Here is a 23,733-nt window from a genome sequence, read left to right as displayed (position 1 = left end):
TTGGACTACATCAATTTAAATTGGACAACAGCTAGCCTACCAAACCTGTATTATATATCTTACCCAAAGTCCATAAAGATCTTAAAAATCCTCCTGGATGACCTATAGTGGCAGGTATTAATAGTTTAACAGAGCCACTCTCAAATTTTGTGAACTTTGTTCTGAGTCCTCTAGTGACATCTCTTCCCAGCTATCTTAGAGACACCAGAGACTTCCTTCAATGTCTGTCAGTCATAAAAGATAGAGGAAGACATGATAATTGCTACAATGGATGCGATCTCTTTATACACTAACATTCCTCACACTGAGGGTCTTTTGGCATTGCAATATTTTCTTGATTTTACGCATTGATGATGAAGGTCTGCCAACCAAATTTATTGTGGATATGGCTGAATTGGTTTTGACAAAGAACTATTTCCTTTTTGAGAAGAAGTTTTATTTACAAATTGAGGGCACAGCAATGGGTGCCACTATGGCCCCTGACTATGCAAACCTATACCTTGATTATCTTGAAGATCAATATGTCTTGTATATTAATCCTTGCATGAATAATTTGGTATTGTTCAAAAGATATATTGATGGCTGTTTTATTATCTACAAGTCTTTTACGTGCAAAGAGTGCTCATCCCATGTCTTTGAAACGTGGTCTGCCGTATAGCCAGACTTTTTCGCATATGTTCTAACAAGGATGATTTTGAAGCCAAAACCCAGAATTTGTAAAGCGATTTTAGATCTCGGGGATATCCAATCAAGTGGCTCGATACTGATTTAGACAAAATTAGATCTTTGTCAGAAGATACCAGTTTGACCCCCAAGAATAAGAAGTTTTCTTGTGTCTTCAAATCTAATTTTAGTCCCTTGAGTCCAGGTATCAAAAAGGCAATCAATAATCATTGGCATATCATACAGAGTGATTGTGATTTGTCAGGCCTGTTCACTGATCCACCGCTCTTTGTTCATTCCAGGCCTCCAAATTTACGGGATAAATTGGTGCGTGCACATACCCACATCCCCACTCCTGGGACCCTCTCTGATGCCCATGGAAATTTTCAATGTAAAGATTGTGTTGCCTGTTCGCATTATTTAAAATGCAATTCATTTACACATCCACAAACGGGTAAAACTTATCAAATTAAACAGTTGATCACATGTAAAACAACACATGTGATATACATAATTTTGTGTTCTTGCCCTTTACTGTATGTTGGAAAAACAAAACGTGCATTGCGCACTAGAATTGTTGAGCATAGGAGTGCTATCAGGAGACAGGATCGTACTTCTCCGGTTTTTCGTCATTTTGAGTCTGCAAAACATTCTTTTTCTGATTTCAAATTCCTGGGCATTGAGAGGGTTCTTTTGCACAGGAGAGGTGGTAACCGTGATAGAAAATTGTTACAATGTGAGGCTTTTTGAGTTACAATCATTAACCCCAACAGGATTAAATGAAGAGATGGATCTTGTATGTTTTTTGTGAAGGGAAATTGTTGGCATGACAATTATCCCTCATGGATTAAGATCAGCTGTCAACAATTTGCAATTTTGTCTATATATGTTTGGTGTTGCTTTTTTGCCTTATGAGCACTGAAGAAAGCATGGGCTGAAACATCTGCGCTCTGGTCTGGTTTTAATACATTTTGCACTTTTGTCACTTTTTCACTTTTGCAGATGAAAAATAAATAATTGGATTTTTTTGGTCAGTTTTTTTTTTTTTTTTTTTTTTGCAGTGACACTAAACGCCAAACACCGAAGAGAAAAACTCATCTACTCACGTGTCACTTTCACAGCCTCATTGTGTTTTTTCAAACTCTTACAAACTATTCTAACTCAAACTTTCAGGGAAAATGTTTTTAAAAAAAGACTGAAAGAGTTGTCAGAAGCTTAATGGTGGTGATATTGAAGTCATGTGACTGAGGTTTAGTTCATTTATAGCCTACATTTTTTACTGGCATTTGTATTTAGGCTTCAAAATTCATAAAAGGTTATTATCATGATGAACAAAATTTGTAAGAATCATACACATCCATTGGCCACAGAGCTTATTTTCTGCAATAATCCGACTGGGTTTTTGTAGAGGGAACCAGGTGACACTAACATACTGGCCTACATGAAAATGCAATCACTGCATGCTGATGATCATATGATAACATCTGGAGCATGATGTCATTTAGCCAGATGACATTATAGTTCAAGGGCAATAGGGGGAACTAAAAATGTACTCTAAATTTTTACCAATCTCAGCATATTTCTGATTTGTCATCAGATCAACGGCGAAGACTCCAGACATGCAACATTATGAATCTAGAGCAGTTAAGAAATATCAGAGAAGAAACTTCGATCTGTTGACACTTCAGGCCTCACTTCAGTCCCATCACAGAGAAACACAGACATCAAACCCACCAAACGGACAGTCTATAGGTCAGTTAGAGAAGATTAACCTGATATCTTTATCTGTTTTACCTGCCTCCAATGACTTCAGTACATGTAAAGCTCTCTATATTTGTAGAGGAATGCTTTAAAGTCTTACATTCAGAGTCACTAACAGAAGATTAAGATGAAATCCCTTCCATTCATGTTTGGCAACACTCCCCTTTTATTCTTACAAAAGATCCTGTCTCTTAAGCTCTTAAACTTGGTCTCCCGTCCTAGATGGTGTTGTTGGAAGGTGTATTTCTTCATTAATTATTTCCCTGCCGCCTTACAAATGCATGTTTTGCAATTATAAAGGTTACATGTAGATGTAAACACAACAATTGTAGACTAGTTGTCCTTCACGTATTGTTGGAATGGTCTTGATCTGTAAGTGGAGAAACATATAACATGTACCGAACCTAAATGTGTTCCTTGTGCAGTTTTAATGGAACTGGAACATGAATTGTTCAGTTTTTTCTATATTGAACTGGAAACAGCAGTGAATATTCTGTCTTTATAAACACATACTGTCTCTAGGATGTAGGCCTATGTTTATATCTCACACAATACTAATGAATTACCATTGTACCACTCATCTAAAGAGAAACATGATAAGTAGCCTATAATGCATGCAATGACTTCATCGCTATCAACACAATTCCTCATTCATATCGTTGTGTCACGACCAAACATTATCGGTTTCAGATGTAGCCTACAGATTTTTATCGGTAGGCTAATGGTAAATAGAAAGATTATTATACACCAACTATAACTAACGACTATATTATACACCCAACAAACGATAACGTTCTGTTTGTTCAAATCAAAATTGTTTGTAAAATCGAGTGGATCCTGATTGGCTGTCAATGTTTATATCATTTAAAAATTGGAAAAAGCGTTCTGAAAATGAATCCAGCATTATCGTTCCTCTGCGTTGTTGTTTTAGAGTTAGAGACCAATCAAAACTTTATGGTTAGTTATTAAAATAGTTAATACTTCTTCATCTGAACTAAACGTTTTCAGTTTCATCAGAAAATGTGAGTGGTATTTGTTTTTGCATATGTCCAAATCCGAATATTCTCTGTGTAGGCTGGCATACACGAAGGAAGAATTTTGAAGAATGTCAGTTTGACAGGGTTACTAGACTAAATTTATATATTTATATATGACAGTCATGGCCAAAAATATCGGCACCCTTCGTAAATATGATCAAAGAAGGCTGTGAAAATTAATCTGCATTGTTAATCCTTTTGATCTTTTATTTAAAATATTCACAAAAATCTAACCTTTCATTGGAGAATAAGAATTTAAAGTTTTAAATGTTTTTCTCAAATACACATTGGACACAATTATTGGCACCCCTAGAAATTCTTATGATTAAAATATCTCTGAAGTATATTCCCATTCATATTCACCATTTTGAGCACTCCAGGGTGATTGTGAACATGAAATTATCCAGCCATGGCTTCCTGTTTCACAGAAATATAAATAGGAGGGAAAACAAAGCCCAAATTCCCTTAATCATCCATCACAATGAGAAAAAACAAAGAATATATTTCTGATGTGCAGCAAAAGATAATTGAGCTTCACAAATTAGTGAAGTGGCTTTAAGAAAAGAGCTAGAGCAGTGAAAATTCCCATTTCCACCATCAGGGCAATAATTAAGAATTTCCAATCAACAGAAAATGTTATGAAACTGCCTGGAAGAGGACGTGTGTCTATATCGTCCTAATGCACGGTGAGAAGGAGAGTTTGAGTGGCTAAAGACTCTCCAAGGACCACAGCTGGAGAAATGCAGAAAACAGTTGAGTCTCGGAGTCAGAAAAGCTTTTTAAAAAAAGATAGCAAACAGCCCCTACATCACCACGGGTGCCGATATTTTTGGCCATGACTGTATATATAAAGTTAGCTGAAAAGTTACCTGAAAAAAAAAAAAGATTTTATATTATATTCCAGTTAGTTGCTGAACTTTTACTTTAGTTTGACTTCACTCAAATAACTAAAGCTAAAATAAAAATGACAACAAACTACAGACATTTAAACAAATAAAAATGACAAAATGTACAAAATGAATTTAGAAAACTGAAAATAGCCTATACAAACACAAACTAATAGTAATATCAAAAATAACACAGATTTGAAAGCCATGTAATTGCTTGAATTACTTGATTTGAAAATGAGTAATGAGTTGTTGTTTTCACTGGCCTGTCATGTCTTCTGGAAACATAAGAAATGTACTTTTTTTTTTTTTTTTTTTTTCAGACCTTGACAATCTGTAGACAGTTTTATTGGAAACTTGATGATTAAACATAATGGTGGTGATATTTTTATTTTAGGGTGAAATAGTTAATAGTTTGTTTTCAGACACCGTGGCGGTGGTTTTGTGTTTGAATGCAGCAGATCATGAAATGCACATGCCATAAAATCACTGTACCTCGAAGAGATTGTCTATCAACATGACAACATGACATCACACATGTTGCATGAAACACTCTGAAACATGAGGATTTTAGCAGCTCAGAGGGGACGAAATGACAAAAACGGACCATCTGTTGCAGCATGTGACTTCATGGTAATATTCTGTGCTGTTTTTACACAGGCGCTGATTTCCAGAAGTTCACATTGAGTTCAGAACAGAGCCGCTGGAGCAGAGATGAGATGAAGCTCCTATCAAAATTGCAATCAAAACCTTTCGATTGAGGAAAAAAACATTCTTTTGGTGAAATGTAATGGCACAATAACAAAGATCTGACATGTAAAGCATGCATTTGAAAGTATTTTCCACTGGCACTGTCAGTCAGCTTAACGTAATCACCCAAATCTTTACAAAGCGATTTAGGTGAAACTCACTGACATTTGTACTTGAGGTTTCACACGGAGTACTGCTTTTAAAGCTAATCATTACAGAAGTGCATGAAATATGTGTGTCTTTCAGTTCTTGGTTGTGCACAACCGTATGTGGGAGATATATTTAATCATATTTAACTATTAGATATAGTTAATCTCAGCCGTGAGAGGCTGAATTTTATGCTGTCGTGCTGAGTCATGCTGACATGTGTTCACTTCAGAAATAGCTCAAACTCTTCCGACCCGTATTCACTGATACCTCGCTTTAGCGACGCAGAACAGTTTAAGTTTTCATTGTCAGACAATTGTCAAATGGGTCGTCTGATATTCAATACTTGCGTCATGACACATGATCATGTCCCTCGACTGCACGGTTCATTGTTTGTTGTGTCCTCTCCTCAGATTTTGTATGGTGCAGTAAGGGTGTGTTTGTGTGATACTGAACCTGAATTAACATTAACATTTACATTTAGTCATTTAGCAGATGCTTTTATCCAAAGCGACTTACAGATTAGGACAATGGAAGCAATCAAAATCAACAAAAGAGCAATTAGGATATTTAATAACAGATCCAATTGAATGTAAAACTATTTGGGAACTTAAGTCACACTTAAAAATGTCATTAACAAACCGGAAACACAAGCAACTTTTTCCAAAAAAAAAAGAGTATCTAAAATAAGTTGAATTTGATCCATTTGATTTATTTCAGGTAAGTTTTTTTTTTTTTTTATGTTTTTGGTTTTAGTTAACTAATAACCCATAACTAAAAATAACAACATAAAAGACCTTAACTGAAATAAATATTTAAAAGCTTAAATTTTTTTACTTCAGCTGCAAAAGCCACATTTCTCATATTAACTTCATGCAATAAAAACCTAAATGTAAAAAAGATGAATGAAAACTATAGACCTATTTTAAATAAAAATTCTAAAAATGACAACATTTTTAATCAAACTTGACCTTAAATGAAAATGAAACATGTTCATATGTTAACAAGATAAACTTTTGCATTCACAAAAAACTCAAGCTGGTTAAAAATAACAGAAAGTGGAAAGTGACTTAGTTTGATTTTTTGCATCTAATGTGATAAATTACATTTTTGAGCCACTTGTACAGAGTTTAAAATACTTTTCAATTCAATAATACTTTTGTGGGTAGCTGTGTATTTTAAGGAATATGCGTTTTGCAGAACTAAACAAAGATTGAAAGCTTTATTATAGAAATGCATCATAGTATCGTTTAGTTGAATAGCGTCACTCTGTCAAATACTCTAGATAAAACAGCTCTAGTCCGGCTAAAATTACATAACAGGAATCCAACCACAGGTGTGCAATACCAGTCCACACATGCAACACACAGTCTGGACTTTCCCTATTCATCACCAGTCCAGCACATTTTAATGAATACATTTAAAAAAAATGAATATATAATCATAAAAGTCTTTTTTATCACACGGTTACAGTCTTTTACATATGTATCAGTATTTTCACTACCAGTTTGGAATAATTAAGATTTAAGTAGATAAAAGAAGTATATTTTGCTCACTAAGGCTACATTTATTTTACAGTTAAAAAAAATCATTTGTAACATGTCTTTAATCTCAATTCTTGCTGAATAAAAGTGTTAATTTCTTTAAAAAAAATCTGAAATTAATGTTTTAAACTATATTTCAAATATATTTGGTATCTGAAAATATGTATTTTTGGCCATATGGGTTCTAATATAATATTAAAGTATCTCATTAAGCAACATGTTAACTTCAAAATTGAACTGGAGTCAATTGTGAGTTAATCGCATTCCATTCAGAAGGCAATTGCTTATGTAAAATTCAATAAATTGTGTGCTCCTGTGTTTATAGGAGCATCAACATGTAAAACAACATGTTAAAATAATAATAAACTACCACAATAAGCTTTACAAGATGTAAAACTTGTTTCACAAGATCGCGTTTATTGTCTTTTTATGATTTGCATGAACAAGTGCTGCCAGTTTCATCCTAATGCATTACTGTAATACACTTGATGGTATTTCACTCTTGAGTTGTATTTGCATAATAAACCTGGAAAATGTTCTCAAAATAGCCCCAATTGTGCTGGACTCTGCTTCTACCTGTACAACAGCATACCTCAGACTACAAAAAATAAATAAATAATAATATTCATAAAAGAGTTGCTTGTCTAAGCTTTCACTATAAACTACAAAGACATCAATAAATTAGTTTTTGTGTGAGTGAATGGTAGAGACCTTTCTGGAATGAATGTTTCCAGTGAAGACCAAAGCCAAATCTGGTCAGTAAATCAATGACTACCTAGCAAACGTCACACAGTTACAGATTTCTCTTTACACAGGTGCATGGATGTTTACCATCCACGGGGAAAAAAACTAACTTGTCCCAGTCTTTTGAATAGTATATCAATAAACTGTTAGTAAATGAATGTAAAAAATCTGTGATGTCTATTCTTATTTATATATTTTTAAATAAAACAATCAAAAGTTTGCATTGAAATTTGCTAGTTAAAGCCATTATTCTTCCTTTTTTTTTTTGCATTGATATTCAACCCATAACATTTAATCCTGAAAACATGTTAAACTTGACAAATTGCCTGTTTTTTAATAACAGGCCACCAAACTTGATTGATAATAATAATGATACACTGATATTACATTGATGGCTCTACTTTTGACATCAGTAAAAAATAAATAAATAAAAGAGCTTTGAGGTCTTAAAGGGATAGTTCACCCAAAACTGAAAATTCTGTCATTATTTACTCTCTCATGTTACTCCAAACCCACAAGACCTCCGTTCATCTTCGGAACACAAATGAAGATATTTTTAATAAAATCTGAGAGCTCTCTGACCAATCTCCCATGAGCAGCAAGGATATTACCACGATCAAGAGCACAGAAACGTAGCAACCCCTTGACGTCAGGGGTTCAACCGTAATTTTAATACTTTTTGTTTGCAAAGAAAACAAAAATAATGACTTTATTCAACAATTTGTCTCCTCCACATCACCCTATAGCGCCATTTTGGAGAGTATCCGCTGAATGCAAACAGCGTATGCTGTTCTGTGTCAGCCGCACCACACCTATACATCGTTTACGTTGTTTACATCTTAACGAAAACAAAGTATACTAATGATGTCCTTGTTACGTTTCTGGACCTTGATTGAGATAATTACATTGCTGTCTATGGGAGGGTCAGAGAGCTCTCAGAATGCATCAGAAGATGAACTGTCTCTTTAAGATGATACTAATAAATCCTAATAATAAGCAAATGTTAAAATTATTTGCAAAGCCACTGAGTCTGGGCCATCCACCAGGAAACTGGCACACAACAATGATCTCATAATTACATGGTTTAAAAATAGTTGAAATGGCGAGAGGAAAAAGTGACGAAGCAAAACCTGACCCACCTCCACCTGAGCGTCTCTGTAATGTTACATCACATCAGACACACCGGATAAGGAGCTGTTTCAAAAGTATGATTCAATATATACAAATGTCTTTGGAATTCGAGTCATGTGGTGGTTCTTCAACAGGTTTAGTGAGTTTGATGCGGTGAGGTCATAACATCAAATTCAGTATAAAAATCCCCATGCTCGTCCGTTCAGCACACAGCGGATGGTGGAAACAAACACCAACCCAAAGCAAGACTGAAGACTAATACCTACATCTACGACAGTCGAAGCGTCTCTGGTAAAATCACTTTTGAACTCTTTTTATAAAATGCTTTTTATTGCTCATTTATCTGCTAGACTAAAATGCTACTGCATCATTTTATAACTGTATCAAAATATGCAAGAATAATGAGCCATTTGGTTGCAGAAGACCTAATGCAAAGTGTTATTTAATAATCTACTTGGTCTTGACCACCCAAACTTTAGCCTTTAGACTGTCAGAAAAATTGCTTGTCACTGGGCTAATACCCTTAAAAAGGCATCTTTGTACGTTATCTGCCCATTAAATGTTCATATTAGTACCTTAAAATGGTAATATGTATCCTTAAAGTACCACTATGAACCTTTTTGGGGGAATAAGGTACAAAGATGTCCCTACTGACACAGTGGCAAGCACTTTTTCTGACAGTTTTCCAAGGCTAAAGTTTGGGTAGTCAAGACCAAATATGAACCCAGTGACAAGCTAAAGATACAATTCTTTGCACATTTTTTTTCTGAGAACAAATCCAGAAGATTGCTGGATGCATTAGTGATTATGTTCCTTCATTGCAAGTATACTGTATGAAGAGAATAGACTGTTTACCGAGATAAACAGCAGATTAGGATTGTTTAATTTTGATTTTTCCATTGCTCTGTGTTAAATCTCCAGAGAGAGATGAAGATGAAGATGTTGGCCGTGTTGGCTCTGGTTCTTCTGGTCTCCATTGCGAGTGAGGGACGGATTCTCAGTAAATGTGAGCTGAAGTCCCAACTCGAGGCGGCACTGGGGGGAAATCAGGGAGGAAATGGGCCTGCAACTGTCACTAATGGGCCTGGAAGTGTAACTGGGCCTGGAAACGTGACTGTACCTGGAAATGTGACTGTGCCTGGAAACCTACCTGTACCTGAAAACGTGACTGTACCTGGAAATGTGACTGTGCCTGGAAACCTACCTGTACCTGAAAACGTGACTGTACCTGGAAATGTGACTGTGCCTGGAAACCTACCTGTACCTGGAAACGTGTCTGTGCCCGGAAATGTGACTGTGCCTGGAAATAGGCCTACAACTGTGCCTGGAAATACAACTGCAAATTCTCTCATCGCCCAAAGTAAGTGTTGCAAGGGCAAACATTGTCAGTTGACAACTAGTAATGATACAAATGTAAGCCAAGAGTGTTTCTGTCTTTCTTTCAGTCGTGTGTTCTGTGGAGCGTCTGTCGAGGTTTGATACCAGCCTGGTAACCACCATCCAAGAAGACCCCAGACCTCCAGCGAGACCCCCAGTGATACTCCCTCTCAGACCACAACAACGACCCAATGAAAGACCAGGGGGAAGACCTGGTCATCCTGGAGGAAGACCTGGTCGTCCCGGCGGAAGGGGAAAGAGATCCCATGTTGCGGCACTCAGACGGTCAGCTGACAGTTCCAGTTCCGAGAGTTCCGAGGAGAATGTCACTGCAAATCCTGTCCGCACCATAAGACTGCTTGGAATCTTCCAGCTGAGCGACCGCGTGGCCTGCGATTCCGGATCTGGCCAGAGTCTGAACATCTGCCGCATGAGCTGCAGAGGTAAGTCACGTGACTGGTTACAAAAGTGATTATAATCAGAATAGCCCGAAAACATAACTAATTTATAAGGTGGTGATTTCATAAGGTGGATCAATTCTTACAGTGTGATTGCCACACACACACACACACAAATATTAGGTAAAAAGGAAGCATGAAGCTCCACCTTAAACCTTAAAAAAGACAGATGAATGGCACTGTACAAAATAGCCACAAATTCAAGAAAAACATTTTAAAAAATATAGCTGCAAGCAGCGATTAGCGGGGCCAAGCCAGCGAATGGCCCGTAGCGAGGCGCAGAGCGGGAAGAGAATAAAAAGCTGAAATAGAACGTACATGGAAAAAACAGATATGTTCAGAAGCACAGAAGTTCAAAACTGAACAGAAGTTCAGAAGAGAAAGAATAAACACACGGTTCTGATTCGAGATGAACACGCACTGAATATCCAAAGTCTTGAACAAAAGCAATGTTGGCACCTCTTATTGCCACAGAACCTCTTGCGGCCTGAGGTTGTACTAACCGGGATTCGATCCCACAACCTGAAATTTCAGGGCAAGCAGCTTAGCAGACTGCGCCACTCGGTCTCCGCATATTTGACAACCTGCCGAGGAGAGGTTGAGGTGTGAGAATGAGTTGACAAAAAGGTCCTTTAGCGTTTTAACCAGCGTAACACATGGTAAAGTTAATTGTAAAGCAGTTTATGGTTAATTCGATAGATAAAGAGTCACATTAAACAGAATGGTAATTGTTTAGAATGTAACTTAGAAGAATGCTAAGATCACTAGTACAAGTCAACAAACACAGACACGGTCAACTTCCGAGAGGTATTTCTCGGGAACTGTAGTGAATATCAAAAATCTGTTCAGTCATTTCTCTGCGGCTCAGTCCAAAGATCGTATGATCAGATTTTGGACAAAATTGAACAAAATTTGTAGGAAGAGTAGCAAAAATATTGTTTTTCATTTGCTTTAATATGGCGGACAGACACCATGTTACAAAATGACAAATGAGACATTGTCAGACTCGGCATAACCCATGGAATGAAATGATAGAGAAATGACTAAATTTGGACAATGCCTCCAAAAGTTATAAGCAAAATAGTGCATTTTTGCTATCTCACGACCCATAGGTGGCGCTATTCCCAACTTTGGCATGGACCCTCAAACCATGGTTTTCATGAAGCGTACCAAGTTTCATTTTGATTTATCAAAGTTTGGCCGAGATACAGCCTCTGAAAGAATTTCGGGTCGACCCCGTTAACTTCACAGCATCATAACTTTTTTTTTCACCAGTAGGTCAAAAAATTCTGTTCAGTCATTTCTATGCGGCTCGGTCCAAAGATGATCTCTGCCAAATTTTTAAAGAATTGGACAAAATTTGAAGGAGGAGTAGCGAAAAAACTGAATACTGTACTTTTCAAAATGGCAGCTAGTGTAATGGCTGGACTCTTAATGTAAGCTATGGAATGTGATCAGTGTGAAGAGAGTAATCAGGTGTACTAAGTTTTAACTTGCTAGAGCAAGGCGTTCAAGAGCTATTAACATTTCAATGTTGAGTTTTTGAACTGCTGGTGGCGCTATAGAGTTGGTCCTAGAGACCCCAAGGTTGGTCAGATCTCTATTCATGGCCATCACTACAAGTGTGCCAAATTTCATCATTTTCCTATGTTCCATTCATAGGGCTGCCATTGACTCCCATTGTCAAGATGAGGAAATCTGACAGGAACAAGTTCCAATATAGCTGCAAGCAGCGATTAGCGGGGCCAAGCCAGCGAATGGCCCGTAGCGAGGCGCAGAGCGGGAAGAGAATAAAAAGCTGAAAAAGAACGTACATAGAAAAAACAGATTGGTTCAGAAGCACAGAAGTTCAAAACTGAACAGAAGTTGGGATGAGAACGAACACATACACGTTTCTGATTCAAGACAAACACGCACGGAAGATCAAATGTCTGGAACAAAACAACGTTTGCACCGCTGGTACTAAACAGGATTCGAACCCATGACCAGAAAGGATCAGGGCAAGCGGCTTAGCAGAGTGAGCCACACGGTTGTTAGATATTTTACAGGCCGAGGAGAGGTTTAGGTGAGAGAATGAGCTGACAAAAAAGTTATTTAGTATTTTAACCAGTGTAACACAAAGTAAAGTTAATTGTAACGCAGCTTATGGTTAATTTGATAGCTGAAGAGTCACATTAAACAGAATGGTAATTGTTTAGCCTGTAACTTAGAAGAATGCTAAGATCACTAGTATAAGCCAACAAATTTCAGTGGCGGAGACGTGGTTCAGCCAATCCTGGCAAAATTGAAATCCTTTTAATTTTCTGACTGACTGTTCAAAAGTTATAAGCGAAAATGTGAATTTTTTGGTATCTCACGACCCATAGGTGGCGCTGTTCCCAAATTTGGCATGGCCCCTCAGATCATGGAGTTGAAGAAGTGTACCAAGTTTTGTTTTGATTGATCAAAGCTTGGCTGAGATACAGCCTCTGAACCAATTTTGGTTGAGCCCGTTATGTTCACAGCATCATAACTTTTTTTTTCACTAGTACTCAAAAAATTCTGTTCAGTCATTTCTGTGCGGCTCGGTCCAAAGATCATCCGAGTCAATTTTGGGAAGAATTGGACAGATTTTGAAGGAGGAGTAGCAAAAACACTGTTTTGCATTTGCTTCAAAATGGCTGCCAGACACCATGTTGGATAATGACAAATGACACATTGTCAGAATCGGCATAACCCAGGGAACGAAACGACATAAAAATGACACATTTTGGACAACATTTGCAAAAGTTATGTGTTTTTGTTAGAATAGTTATATCTCTGGAACACTAGGTGGCGCTGTCTTCAGACTTCTGTGGTCCCTCCGGGACATGGTGTTGATGATCCCTACCGATATTTGTGCCGATATGTTAAATGGTTCAAAAGATATTGCAATTTATACCAAATTTCAAAATGGCGGACAGGTCGTTCAGCCAATCCTGGCAAAATTAACATCCTCTGTTTCGTCATGACCCAAGGAATCCATAGACACAAATATTATAATTTTCTGAATTACTGTTCAAAAGTTATAAGCAAAAATGTGAATTTCTGGTATCTCACGACCCATAGGTGGCGCTGTTCCCAACTTTGGCGTGGCCCCTCAGATCACGGTGTTGATGAAGCGTACCAAGTTTCGTTTCGATTGATCCAAGTTTGGCCGAGATACAGGCTCTGAACCAATTTTGGGTCGACTTCGTTAAGTTCACAGAATCATAACTTTTGAACAAAGATGAATAAAAAAAATCTGTTCAGTCATTTCTGTGCGGCTCAGTCCAAAGATCATCTGAGTCAATTTTGGGAAGAATTGAATCAATTTTCAAGGAGTAGTAGCGAACAGACAGAATACTGTACTTTTCAAAATGGCCGCTACTGTAATGGGTGGAGTCTTACTGTAAGCTATTGAATGGGATCAGCATGAAGAGCGTAATCAGGTGTACTAAGTTTTATTTTTCTACAACAAGTGGTTCAGGAGTTATTACCATTTCAATGTTGAATTTTTGAACTGGTGGTGGCGCTATAGAGTTGGATCTAGAGACCCCAAAGTTGGTCAGATAACTATTTATGTCCATCTCTACAATTTTGCCAAATTTCATCATTTTCCTATGTTCTGTTCATAGGGCTGCCATAGAACCCCATGGGACGAAAATAATAATAATAATAATAAAACATACAGATACAATAGGGGCTATAGCCCTTCGGGCTTGGCCCCTAATTAATCCCATATACACTAACAGCACATCACATTGTTAATCATAGTATGTCAAATTTAAGTAACATCTAATTTTTTGCAACATATTTTCTCTTCTTAAGCTCTGACTGATGATGACATCAGGGATGACATCGCATGCCTGAAGACCCTGCTGGACACCACAAGAAATGCGTAAGTTGTCATCTTTAGTCCCGCTAATCACATGATCACCAAATCTGTCTCTTTTGAGGTCAGATCACTTTTGTAGCACTGCTGTCATTTATAATCTACAAAATGAACACATTGTAATTATAAATGGCCAAAAGTCTTCATTATAAAACATTCTAAATATTACTAGAAGCAACTAAACAAGTGTATTTTTCTCGTAATAAACCAATATCGGTAAAACACATTCATAAATAGTAATATTCCTGTTTTCTTACAGCATGGTTTCAGGCTTCGCTTCTCCTCCCAATAATAAGTAAGTCAAGCAATTAAAAGTTGGCATGAGTCAAGAGAAATACTGGCTAGAAATATATTTATATTTTATTCAATACTTGAAAGGAAATACATTTTTCAAAGTGTACAAAATATATTTTGGATAATATAAATAAAAAATGGCCAAAAATATATATGATGAAATAGAAGTAACTAAAACCTATTGGAAATATATTTCTGTACATATATTTACATCAATGCTAGGAATATATTTTTAATGTAACGCTTTTTTTACAAGATTGTGTTTATTGTCTTTTAGGCAACTTGCAGTTCTCTCTGTGAATGAGTGCCTCAATGTCAATCCTGCGCAGTACTTTGCTGAGTGTCGCTGAAACATACAACGTTTCTTCAGTCATGAATATTCTGTCAAATTTCATCCCAATGCATTATTGTAATAGATGAATTAGTTCTCAGACCCTTGTATTTCCCTCTTCAGTTTTGTGTTCAGTAATGTACCTGGAAAATGTTCTCAAAATAGCCTCAATTATGCTGCATGTACCATTGCATACCTCAGAATGCAAATAAAAAACATATTAAAAAAATACACTTGTCTAAGTCATTCTTCACAATAAAAACATCAACAAATTGGTGTTTGCGTGAGTGAAAGGTAAAGCGTGTTCATATATGTCTATCTATAACAAAGCAAGTGTTACACCATCAAGGAAGTCAGGATTTAGCTGATTTGCATGCTTTATTTAACCTCTGCTGGTAGATGTTGTAACTACACCATCTGTCTGTAAAAAGAGCATCTGTCTCCATTAATAGCTATTCAAAAAGTAGCCATGCATTCTCATAAAATGATATTTTATAACATTTAAACCTCAAATACGTTGTTTAGTAAATGATTTATTCATTTTTTAGAGAGCACAAACCATTTATTTTTGTGATGCTGCTGGTTTATGCCTGATTTTTCCTCTTTGTTTGTGCACCTGCCCTAAGGCCCAATGAATCACAATAAAAGATAAACCAAATCCATTGTGTAAAGCCTGTTCCTTCTTTTACCATGGACATATTATATAACATAAGCAAATTAATGATACTAACCATGCCATCTGCTTTGTCCACAGTATACTCTTTGCATTATTAAAAAAAATATATATATATATATCTATATAATTATTATTTAATGTAAATAAAATATAGATTAAATAAACTGTGAGTATATATATAATAAAATAACATTTTAAAAAGGAAAATGATTGCATATTCACAAGAATATGATGAATAATACTTGAAATTGTGCTTAAAAACAATTGTTTGTTCTTTTATCAAATTTATTATTTGTCCTGTGCCATGAAAAGTTCACATTTACATGTTGAAACAACAACACACAAAGGTCAAAGCAAGCATTTTCGACCAAACCAAGTATTTGTGTACTATTTGAATACACTCAAATGAGCCCTCGCAATGAAGCTCGGGGATTTGGCCCGAGATACTGACCGAAATAGAGAAAATGTCCAGTGAATGTTTGTCAGATTGACCCTGTAATGCATCTAAAGTACAACCCGAATTCCGGAAATGTTGGGACGTTTTTTAAATTTAAATAAAATGAAAACTAAAAGACTTTCAAATCGCATGAAACAATATTTATTCACAATAAAACATAGAGAACATAACAAATGTTTAAACAGAGAAATTTTACACTTTTATCCACTAAATGAGCTCATGTCTAATTTGATGCCTGCTACAGGTTTCAAAAAAGTTGGCACGGGGGCAATGAAGGGCTGAAAAAGCAAGAAATTTTTAAAAGATTCAGCTGGGAGAACATCTAGCAACTAATTACGTTAATTGACATCAGGTCTGTCACATTATTAGCTATAAAAGGGATGTCTTAGAGAGGCAGAGTATCTCAGAAGTAAAGATGGGCAGAGGCTCTCCAATCTATGAAAGAGTGCATAAAAAAGACTTTAAAAACAACGTTCCTCAACATCAAATTGCAAAGGCTTTGCAAGTCTCATCATCCACAGCGCATAACATCATCAAAAGATTCAGAGAAACTGGAGAAATCTCTGTGTGTAAGAGACAAGGCCGAAGACCTTTGTTGGATGCCTGTGATCTTCGGGCGCTCAGATGACACTGCATCACTCATCGGCATGATTCTGTCATTGATATTACTAAATGGGCCCAGGAATACTTCCAGAAACTACTGTCGGTAATCACAATCCACCGTACCATCTGCATATGCTAACTAAAGCTCTATCATGCAAAAAGGAAGCCTTATGTGAACATGGTCCTGAAGCGCTGTTGTGTCCTGTGGGTCAAGGCTCCTTTAAAATGGACTGTTTCAAAGTGGAAAAGTGTTCTATGGTCAGACGAGTCCAAGTTTGACATTCTTGTTGGAAATCACGGATGCCATGTCCTCCGGACTAAAGAGCAGTGAGACCTTCCAGCGTGTTATCAGCGTTGGAAGGCACTATGAATGCTCTAAGGTATATAAAGGTTTTAGATGAACATATGCTCCCCTCCAGATGATGTCTATTTTAGCAGGACAATGCAAAACCACATACTGCAGCTATTAAAACAGCATGGCTTCGTAGTAGCAGAGTCTGGGTGCTGAATTGGTCTGCCTGCAGTCCAGATCTTTCATGTTTAGAGCATATTTGGTGCATCATTAAATGGAAAATACATCAAAGATGATCATATCAGGCAAGAATGGGACCAAATTCCAACACAAAATCCCCAGAAACTCATAACCTCGATGCCCAGACATCTTCAAACTGTTTTGAAAAGAAGAGGAGATGCTACACCATGGTAAACATGTCCCCCGTCCCAACTATTTTGAGACCTGTAGCAGGAATCAAATTTGAAATGAGCTCATTTTGTGCAAATACATTTGCTATGTTATCTATGTTCTATCGTGAATAAAATATCGGCTCATATGATTTGAAATTCTTTTAGTTTTCATTTCATTCAAATAAAAAAAAAAGTTCCAACATTTCTGGAATTCAGGTTGTAAAAATTAAAGCTCAATCACATATGACAATAAGCTTATCTGTCTTAAACAGAAAAGCTGCATAAAAAAGAAGTTTCCTGAGAAGAAACTCTGGATCACAAAACTCATCTGGTGTGACAATGCAGAAGACCATATTTGACTTGAATAGTTTTCATTGCATAATTCACAATGCTAAATAATCCTTTAATTAAAACAAAAGCAATATCATCACTTCAGAGCCACTCAAACAAAACAGAGTAAAGACTTGAAGCTTTAGAGAGTCACAGCAGTATACAAGAAGTGGGCTCTAGGTGAAGATGAGTGTGGCATTCAGCTATTTGAATTGGAAATGCTGCTGTTTGTGGGTGTGTGTCAGAGTGTGTTGCAGAACATTATAATCTAAAGACAAACAGAGAGCACAAAGTCCCAAGCATCAAAACATGAGCTTCACATCACTCCACTCACAGAACTGGAGAAAAAGAGAGCAAATAAATAAACAAATACATAATAACAAGGATGACAACCTGAGCTTCATGGCCAGCATTTGTGATGTTTTCAGTCTGTTTCAGAGCAATGACATCATAGGAATAGGATCTCCTCGTGATGATGGGATGGACCAACAGCGCAGGTGGAGGTCAGTCGGACATATATAAGATGCACCACAGCACAAAAAAAACACTGAAGCTGGAGAAGACTCTCCAACAAGCAGCATCTCAACAGAACCTTTGGTAAGATGCATTACAATTCGGTTCTTCATGATATTTCATGTTTTTTTGCCCAAACTAATCATTAGCAGTTCCCTGTAAAAAATAAAGCAATTTGTCTGACTGTAACTGACTTTGGTGTTCATTTAAAATTATGGGTTTATTTAATTTTTATTTATTATTTTTATATATTTTTTATTTTTTATTTATTTTAAAATATATTATGATATTTATTATATATTTTGTTTAATATTTTTTTTGTGTAATATAATATATTATTAAATTAGTATATATATATATATATATATGTGTGTGTATAAAGATGCTTTTGATCAAAAATACTACAGATATTTTTTATCTCCCCAAATCCAGTAATTCATGCATATACAATCACTGCATACTTGTAATCTGTTATTCTGTTATTGGCTCTACTTCAAGATGTAAACAGAGTTCCCTGGATTAACTCACATGTAATCTTCATATTTCCAAATAGAGAGATATGAAGAGCAAAAACCAAGTGAAGATGTTGGCGATGTTCGCTCTGGTTCTGCTGGTAGTCTGTGCGACTGAGGGACGGATTATGAATAAATGTGAGCTAAAGGCTCAGCTGGATGCCGCTCAGTTGCAGCAGATCACCGTCATGGAAGAGACAATAACCGTGAACAGTCTCATCGCCAGACGTGAGATATTGTCCTTCAGCTTCTCCCTTCAGGGGAGTTCAGTTTTCTGTCAGATTATGTGACCTTCATCTATGTCTTTCTTCCTTTCTGAGGCAGTTGTCTGCAAGGCCAGCATCTCAGCCTTCAATACCAGCTTTGTCAAGAACATCACGGCCCACAATCAGGAAATAAATCCAGCACAGGCCCCACCTCAAGTTGCATCCCAAGTTCTACCTCAAACTCCTTCATCTGGAGCTCCACCTCAGGCTTCACCACGCAGAGGTCCACCTCAGGCTCCATCATCTCGACTTCCACCTCAGGCTCCAGCTGGAGGACCACCCAAGGTTCCATCATCTGGATCTCCACCCAAGGTTCCATCATCTGGATCTCCACCAAAGGTTCCATCATCTGGATCTCCACCAAAGGTTCCATCATCTGGATCTCCACCCAAGGTTCCATCATCTGGATCTCCACCAAAGGTTCCATCATCTGGATCTCCACCCAAGGTTCCATCATCTGGATCTCCACCCAAGGTTCCATCATCTGGATCTCCACCAAAGGTTCCTCCCTCTGGAGCTCCACCAAAGGTTCCATCATCTGGATCTCCACCCAAGGTTCCATCATCTGGATCTCCACCAAAGGTTCCTCCCTCTGGAGCTCCACCAAAGGTTCCATCATCTGGATCTCCACCCAAGGTTCCATCATCTGGATCTCCACCAAAGGTTCCACCCTCTGGATCTCCACCAAAGGTTCCATCATCTGGATCTCCACCCAAGGTCCCATCATCTGGATCTCCACCCAAGGTTCCATCATCTGGATCTCCACCAAAGGTTCCACCCTCTGGAGCTCCATCTAAGCCCTATGCACAGGCTTCCACTAAAGGACCCCAGGGCTCCGGCGACGAGGCGCAGCATCCACATCTGACCCCAGCCGCCAAAGTTGTCGGGCACCTGTATGGTGTGTTTCAGCTCAGTGATCAGCTGGCCTGTGATTCCGGCATGATCCCATCGCTCAATGTCTGCAACATCACCTGCTCTGGTGAGTGTTTTTAGTTACTACACTGTCAAAATTAAAAGAGCAAGCAATAATGTGAACGTTTAAAGACAAATAAAAGAGCTTTTAATTCATTTTCTTTTTTTGCGAGCCAGCTTTGACTAACGATGACATCACCGATGACATTGCCTGCCTGAAGATGCTGGCGAACATCGTGTAAGTACAACAAACTCATGCTTGCTTTAGTTACTAGTGCTGTTTTAATATGTGACCCTGAACCACAAAACCAGTCTTAAGTTGCTGGGGTATATTTGTAACAATAGCCAAAAATGCATTGTATGGGTCAAAATTATTGATTTTTTTTATGCCAAAAATCACTAGGGTATTAAGTAAAGATCATGTTCCATGAAGATATTTTATAAATGTCCTACTGTAAATGTATCAAAACTTAATTTTTGTTTAGTAATATGCATTGCTCAGGACTTCATTTCGACAACTTTAAAGGCGATTTTCTCTCAGCCAAATATTGTCCGATCCTAACAAACCACACATCAATGGAAAGCTTATTTATTCAGATGATGTATAAATCTCAGTTTCAACAAATTGACCCTTATGACTGGTTTTGTGGTCCAGGGTCACATATATTAATTCAAAAGAGGATATGCTTTTTTATGCTAGACTTCATGATAATACAAATGTGTTCACACTTTCATAAGAAAGTTTGAAAAGTGTAACTATTACATAACAAAGTAGTACAAATATCTCATTTCTTAACAGGAAAGTGAAACCCGAAGAGATTCCATTTGATGTTAAGAAGATGTAAGTTATTTTTATATATACATATGACATTTTTACAGTTGCATAGTTTATGGTTCAACTAAATCGTAAATGTTACATATTATAATATACACACACACACACTTTTTTTTAAGTGTTTTATTTTGTTTTTGTTTTTTTCTACATGCGCCAAACACACAGTAATTATAATGTGTCCGAGTCCTGGGGAATAAAATCAGGTCTGAAAGTGTGACTGTCCTCTTTTTGTTACAGTGAGGAGATGTTGTCGGTGAAGGAGTGTCACTCTGTCATTCCTCCAAACTACTTTGCTGACTGTGTTTAAAAAAGACAGAGCAGACTCACTCAGCTTCCTCCTGCTGCATTACTTACACACACACACACACACACACACACACACACACACACACACACACTCACACACACACACACACACACACATACACATGCACACGCACACGCACACCCAACCACTCTGATGCTTTCCATGGCAACTGTCTTTGATTGAATGATAATGAGGTCATTATGATGGTGACGGGAGTTTAAATGAGAGTCTGAATATAGGGAGTTTGTGCATTAAGACACTTTAGTTTCTTACTGTAATACTGTGAATGTCTAAACATATATCACTGTCTAACCTAAACATATATCAGTGTATAATATGATTGTGCTGCTGCTGTGGACTTTTAAATATTGTCACTTTAACATAAAAAAATAAAATGAACAAACCACTCAAAAAGTTTTCTTTCTTTTCCTTAAATGAAAAAGCCACAAGATTCCACATAGTTTTCATATATATGCATATATCCATGATGCATCATGCAGGAAAAGAGAATAAACAAATAATATACAAATATTAATTATTTTAGATTGTGCATGCATGCAAACAACCAAACTAATAATCAAATACTGTAAATAAGTTATTATTTTTATTAAGACAGAATGGGCAGAATATTACAATTGTTCTATGATCTTAAAAATTCAAATATTTTATTTTTGATAAATATAAATATTTATCTTACTAGACGTTGCTTTGTTGTTGGAGACACAGATGAATGAGAATTGTCAAACAAGTCTTCACTGTCGTCTGTATGTGATCCATCAGACTTATATATGTTAGAATCTCCTGCAGCTGCACCTGTGCTTTTGGATCATTCCATAATTAACACTGAGATTAATGTACATTTAAAACTGAGCTCTGGTTCCTCCCAAGGTTTCTTCTTCATCCACCCAAACCGACAGTCGTTTTTGACATTATATTGTGCAAAGCAGCTTTGGATCAGCATGAATTTAGAAAAGCATGCAAAAAACACTTAAAACTTAAATTTTAAGCTTTCCCAGTAAAACATCATCGTTCCTACAAAAACTTGCAAACTGAATGAGACTTTGACACACTAATGTAAGCTACAAATCATGACAATGCAAAAGATCAAGTCTAATTTGAATAATCCTTTATGGATCATTCATAATTACCAAATGATCCTTCAATTAGCTTGTCTGAACTCATTTTCTGGACTAGAACCATTGCGAGTTTCTAGAAAGCGCTATTTTAATGTCAGCGCCTTGCCCAAAAAGCACTTTTGCACAAAAGCATTTAGTCTTTTGCAAGGAATTGTCGTGTTCACCCCACCAACAGATCCACCCAAACAAAAGACAGCGAGGATTTAAAGCTTTAAAGAGTGATTTTTGACCTTTGTTATCTGTCTGCTGCAGACATGCCACATCAGCTTCAGAACCACTCACAGCTGGAAATTATTTTAAAAAATGTCACATGCAAACATGGGCTGATTTGTTAACATTTATGAATAAGGATAATTTGCCCAGTGTGCTTTGGGTTTATGAAGAAACCTTGGGAGGAATCAAAATTCAGCAGCTCCTCTGACACGAATTAAGCCAAAAAAACAATCTGAGGATTAATTTTAGGATGAACCAAAAGCATAGGTGCAGCTGGAGGTGGAGGCGACTCTAACATATATAAGTCTGATGGGTCACAGAAGACAGTGAAGACTGAGGAACATTTGACTCTCATTCATCTCAATCTCCAACAACAACAAAAATCTGGTAAGACTCGATGGTTCTTAATAATATGGTTCTTCAAACTGTTTAAATGCAAGTTCTGTGTTAAAAATGATATAGAATATGCTTTGCTGGTCATTTTGAACAAGCAACAAATCTAAAGTTCAAACATTTGGGGTCTGTAATATTTTTTTATTTTTTTTTAAAGAAGTGTCTACCAAGATTGCATTTATTTAATTAAAAATACAATAAAAACTATATTTTTCAGAAATATGATTAGAATTTAAAATAACTGTTTTCTATGTGAATATATGTTAAAATGTAATTTATTCCTTTGATGGCAAAGCTGAATTTCCAGCATCATTACTCCAGTCTTTAGCATCACATGATCCTTCAGAAATCATTCTAATATACTGATTTAATGCTCAAGATCAACATTTCTGATGATCAATGTTGAAAATATTTGAGTGGAAACCAACATAATTCAGAATTCTTTGATGAATGCCAAGTTAAAAAGAAAATTGTTTATTATTTGAAGAATTATAAATGTCACTTTTGATTAATTTAATGCATATTTTCAAAGTAAAACTGTTTTAAAATGAAAAATATAACTACATTCATTTGTTCGCTTGTATAATTCGAATAAAATGAGACATTTTAATGGTTCAAAGTTTATTCATTATGCCTCTGTAAACAAAGTGAAAATAATTTTCTCTGCTTTTACGTTCTGCAGTTTACTCTCCAGATAGCAGAGATGAAGAGCATAAACCCAGTGAAGATGTTGGCAGTGTTTGCTCTGGTTTTGCTGGTGTCCAGTGTGACTGAGGGATGTATTATGAATAAATGTGAGCTGAAGGAGAAGCTGGAGGCGACTAAGATTCAGGTGATTCGGGCCATGGGAGACCAAATGACTGCGAACGATCTCAACGCT

The 23,733-nt window shown here is 36.7% G+C and overlaps 2 protein-coding genes across 2 annotated transcripts; both read left to right on the top strand.

The window, feature by feature from the left end:
• The first annotated feature begins 8,698 nt into the window (after positions 1–8,698).
• On the top strand, positions 8,699–15,301 carry LOC306872288 (uncharacterized protein). Its single transcript, XM_079420795.1, has 6 exons — positions 8,699–8,955; positions 9,586–10,024; positions 10,110–10,484; positions 14,328–14,397; positions 14,651–14,686; positions 14,963–15,301. The coding sequence occupies exons 2-6, from the start codon at positions 9,592–9,594 to the stop codon at positions 15,033–15,035; spliced, it is 987 nt and encodes a 328-aa protein (XP_079276921.1). The 5' UTR covers positions 8,699–8,955; positions 9,586–9,591; the 3' UTR covers positions 15,036–15,301.
• Positions 15,302–18,318: 3,017 nt separating this feature from the next.
• On the top strand, positions 18,319–21,520 carry LOC306872571 (uncharacterized protein). Its single transcript, XM_079421178.1, has 6 exons — positions 18,319–18,363; positions 18,833–19,019; positions 19,116–20,036; positions 20,147–20,207; positions 20,769–20,810; positions 21,042–21,520. The coding sequence occupies exons 2-6, from the start codon at positions 18,839–18,841 to the stop codon at positions 21,109–21,111; spliced, it is 1,275 nt and encodes a 424-aa protein (XP_079277304.1). The 5' UTR covers positions 18,319–18,363; positions 18,833–18,838; the 3' UTR covers positions 21,112–21,520.
• Positions 21,521–23,733: the final 2,213 nt, after the last annotated feature.

Source organism: Barbus barbus (genome assembly GCF_936440315.1).
Source record: "Barbus barbus genome assembly, chromosome: 7".
Classification (NCBI taxonomy): domain Eukaryota; kingdom Metazoa; phylum Chordata; class Actinopteri; order Cypriniformes; family Cyprinidae; genus Barbus; species Barbus barbus.
The sequence above is the reverse complement of the archived record's forward strand: the minus strand, read 5'-3'. Positions and strand labels throughout refer to the sequence as shown.

Coding starts and splice junctions, on each gene's coding strand:
- LOC306872288 (XM_079420795.1), top strand. CDS start 9,592: ATGAAGATGAAGATGTTGGCCGTGTTGGCTCTGGTTCTTCTGGTCTCC. Junction 10,025..10,109: donor AAATTCTCTCATCGCCCAAA/GTAAGTGTTGCA, acceptor TCTTTCTTTCAG/TCGTGTGTTCTGTGGAGCGT. Junction 14,687..14,962: donor GCTTCTCCTCCCAATAATAA/GTAAGTCAAGCA, acceptor ATTGTCTTTTAG/GCAACTTGCAGTTCTCTCTG.
- LOC306872571 (XM_079421178.1), top strand. CDS start 18,839: ATGAAGAGCAAAAACCAAGTGAAGATGTTGGCGATGTTCGCTCTGGTT. Junction 19,020..19,115: donor GAACAGTCTCATCGCCAGAC/GTGAGATATTGT, acceptor TTTCTGAGGCAG/TTGTCTGCAAGGCCAGCATC. Junction 20,811..21,041: donor CCATTTGATGTTAAGAAGAT/GTAAGTTATTTT, acceptor TTTTTGTTACAG/TGAGGAGATGTTGTCGGTGA.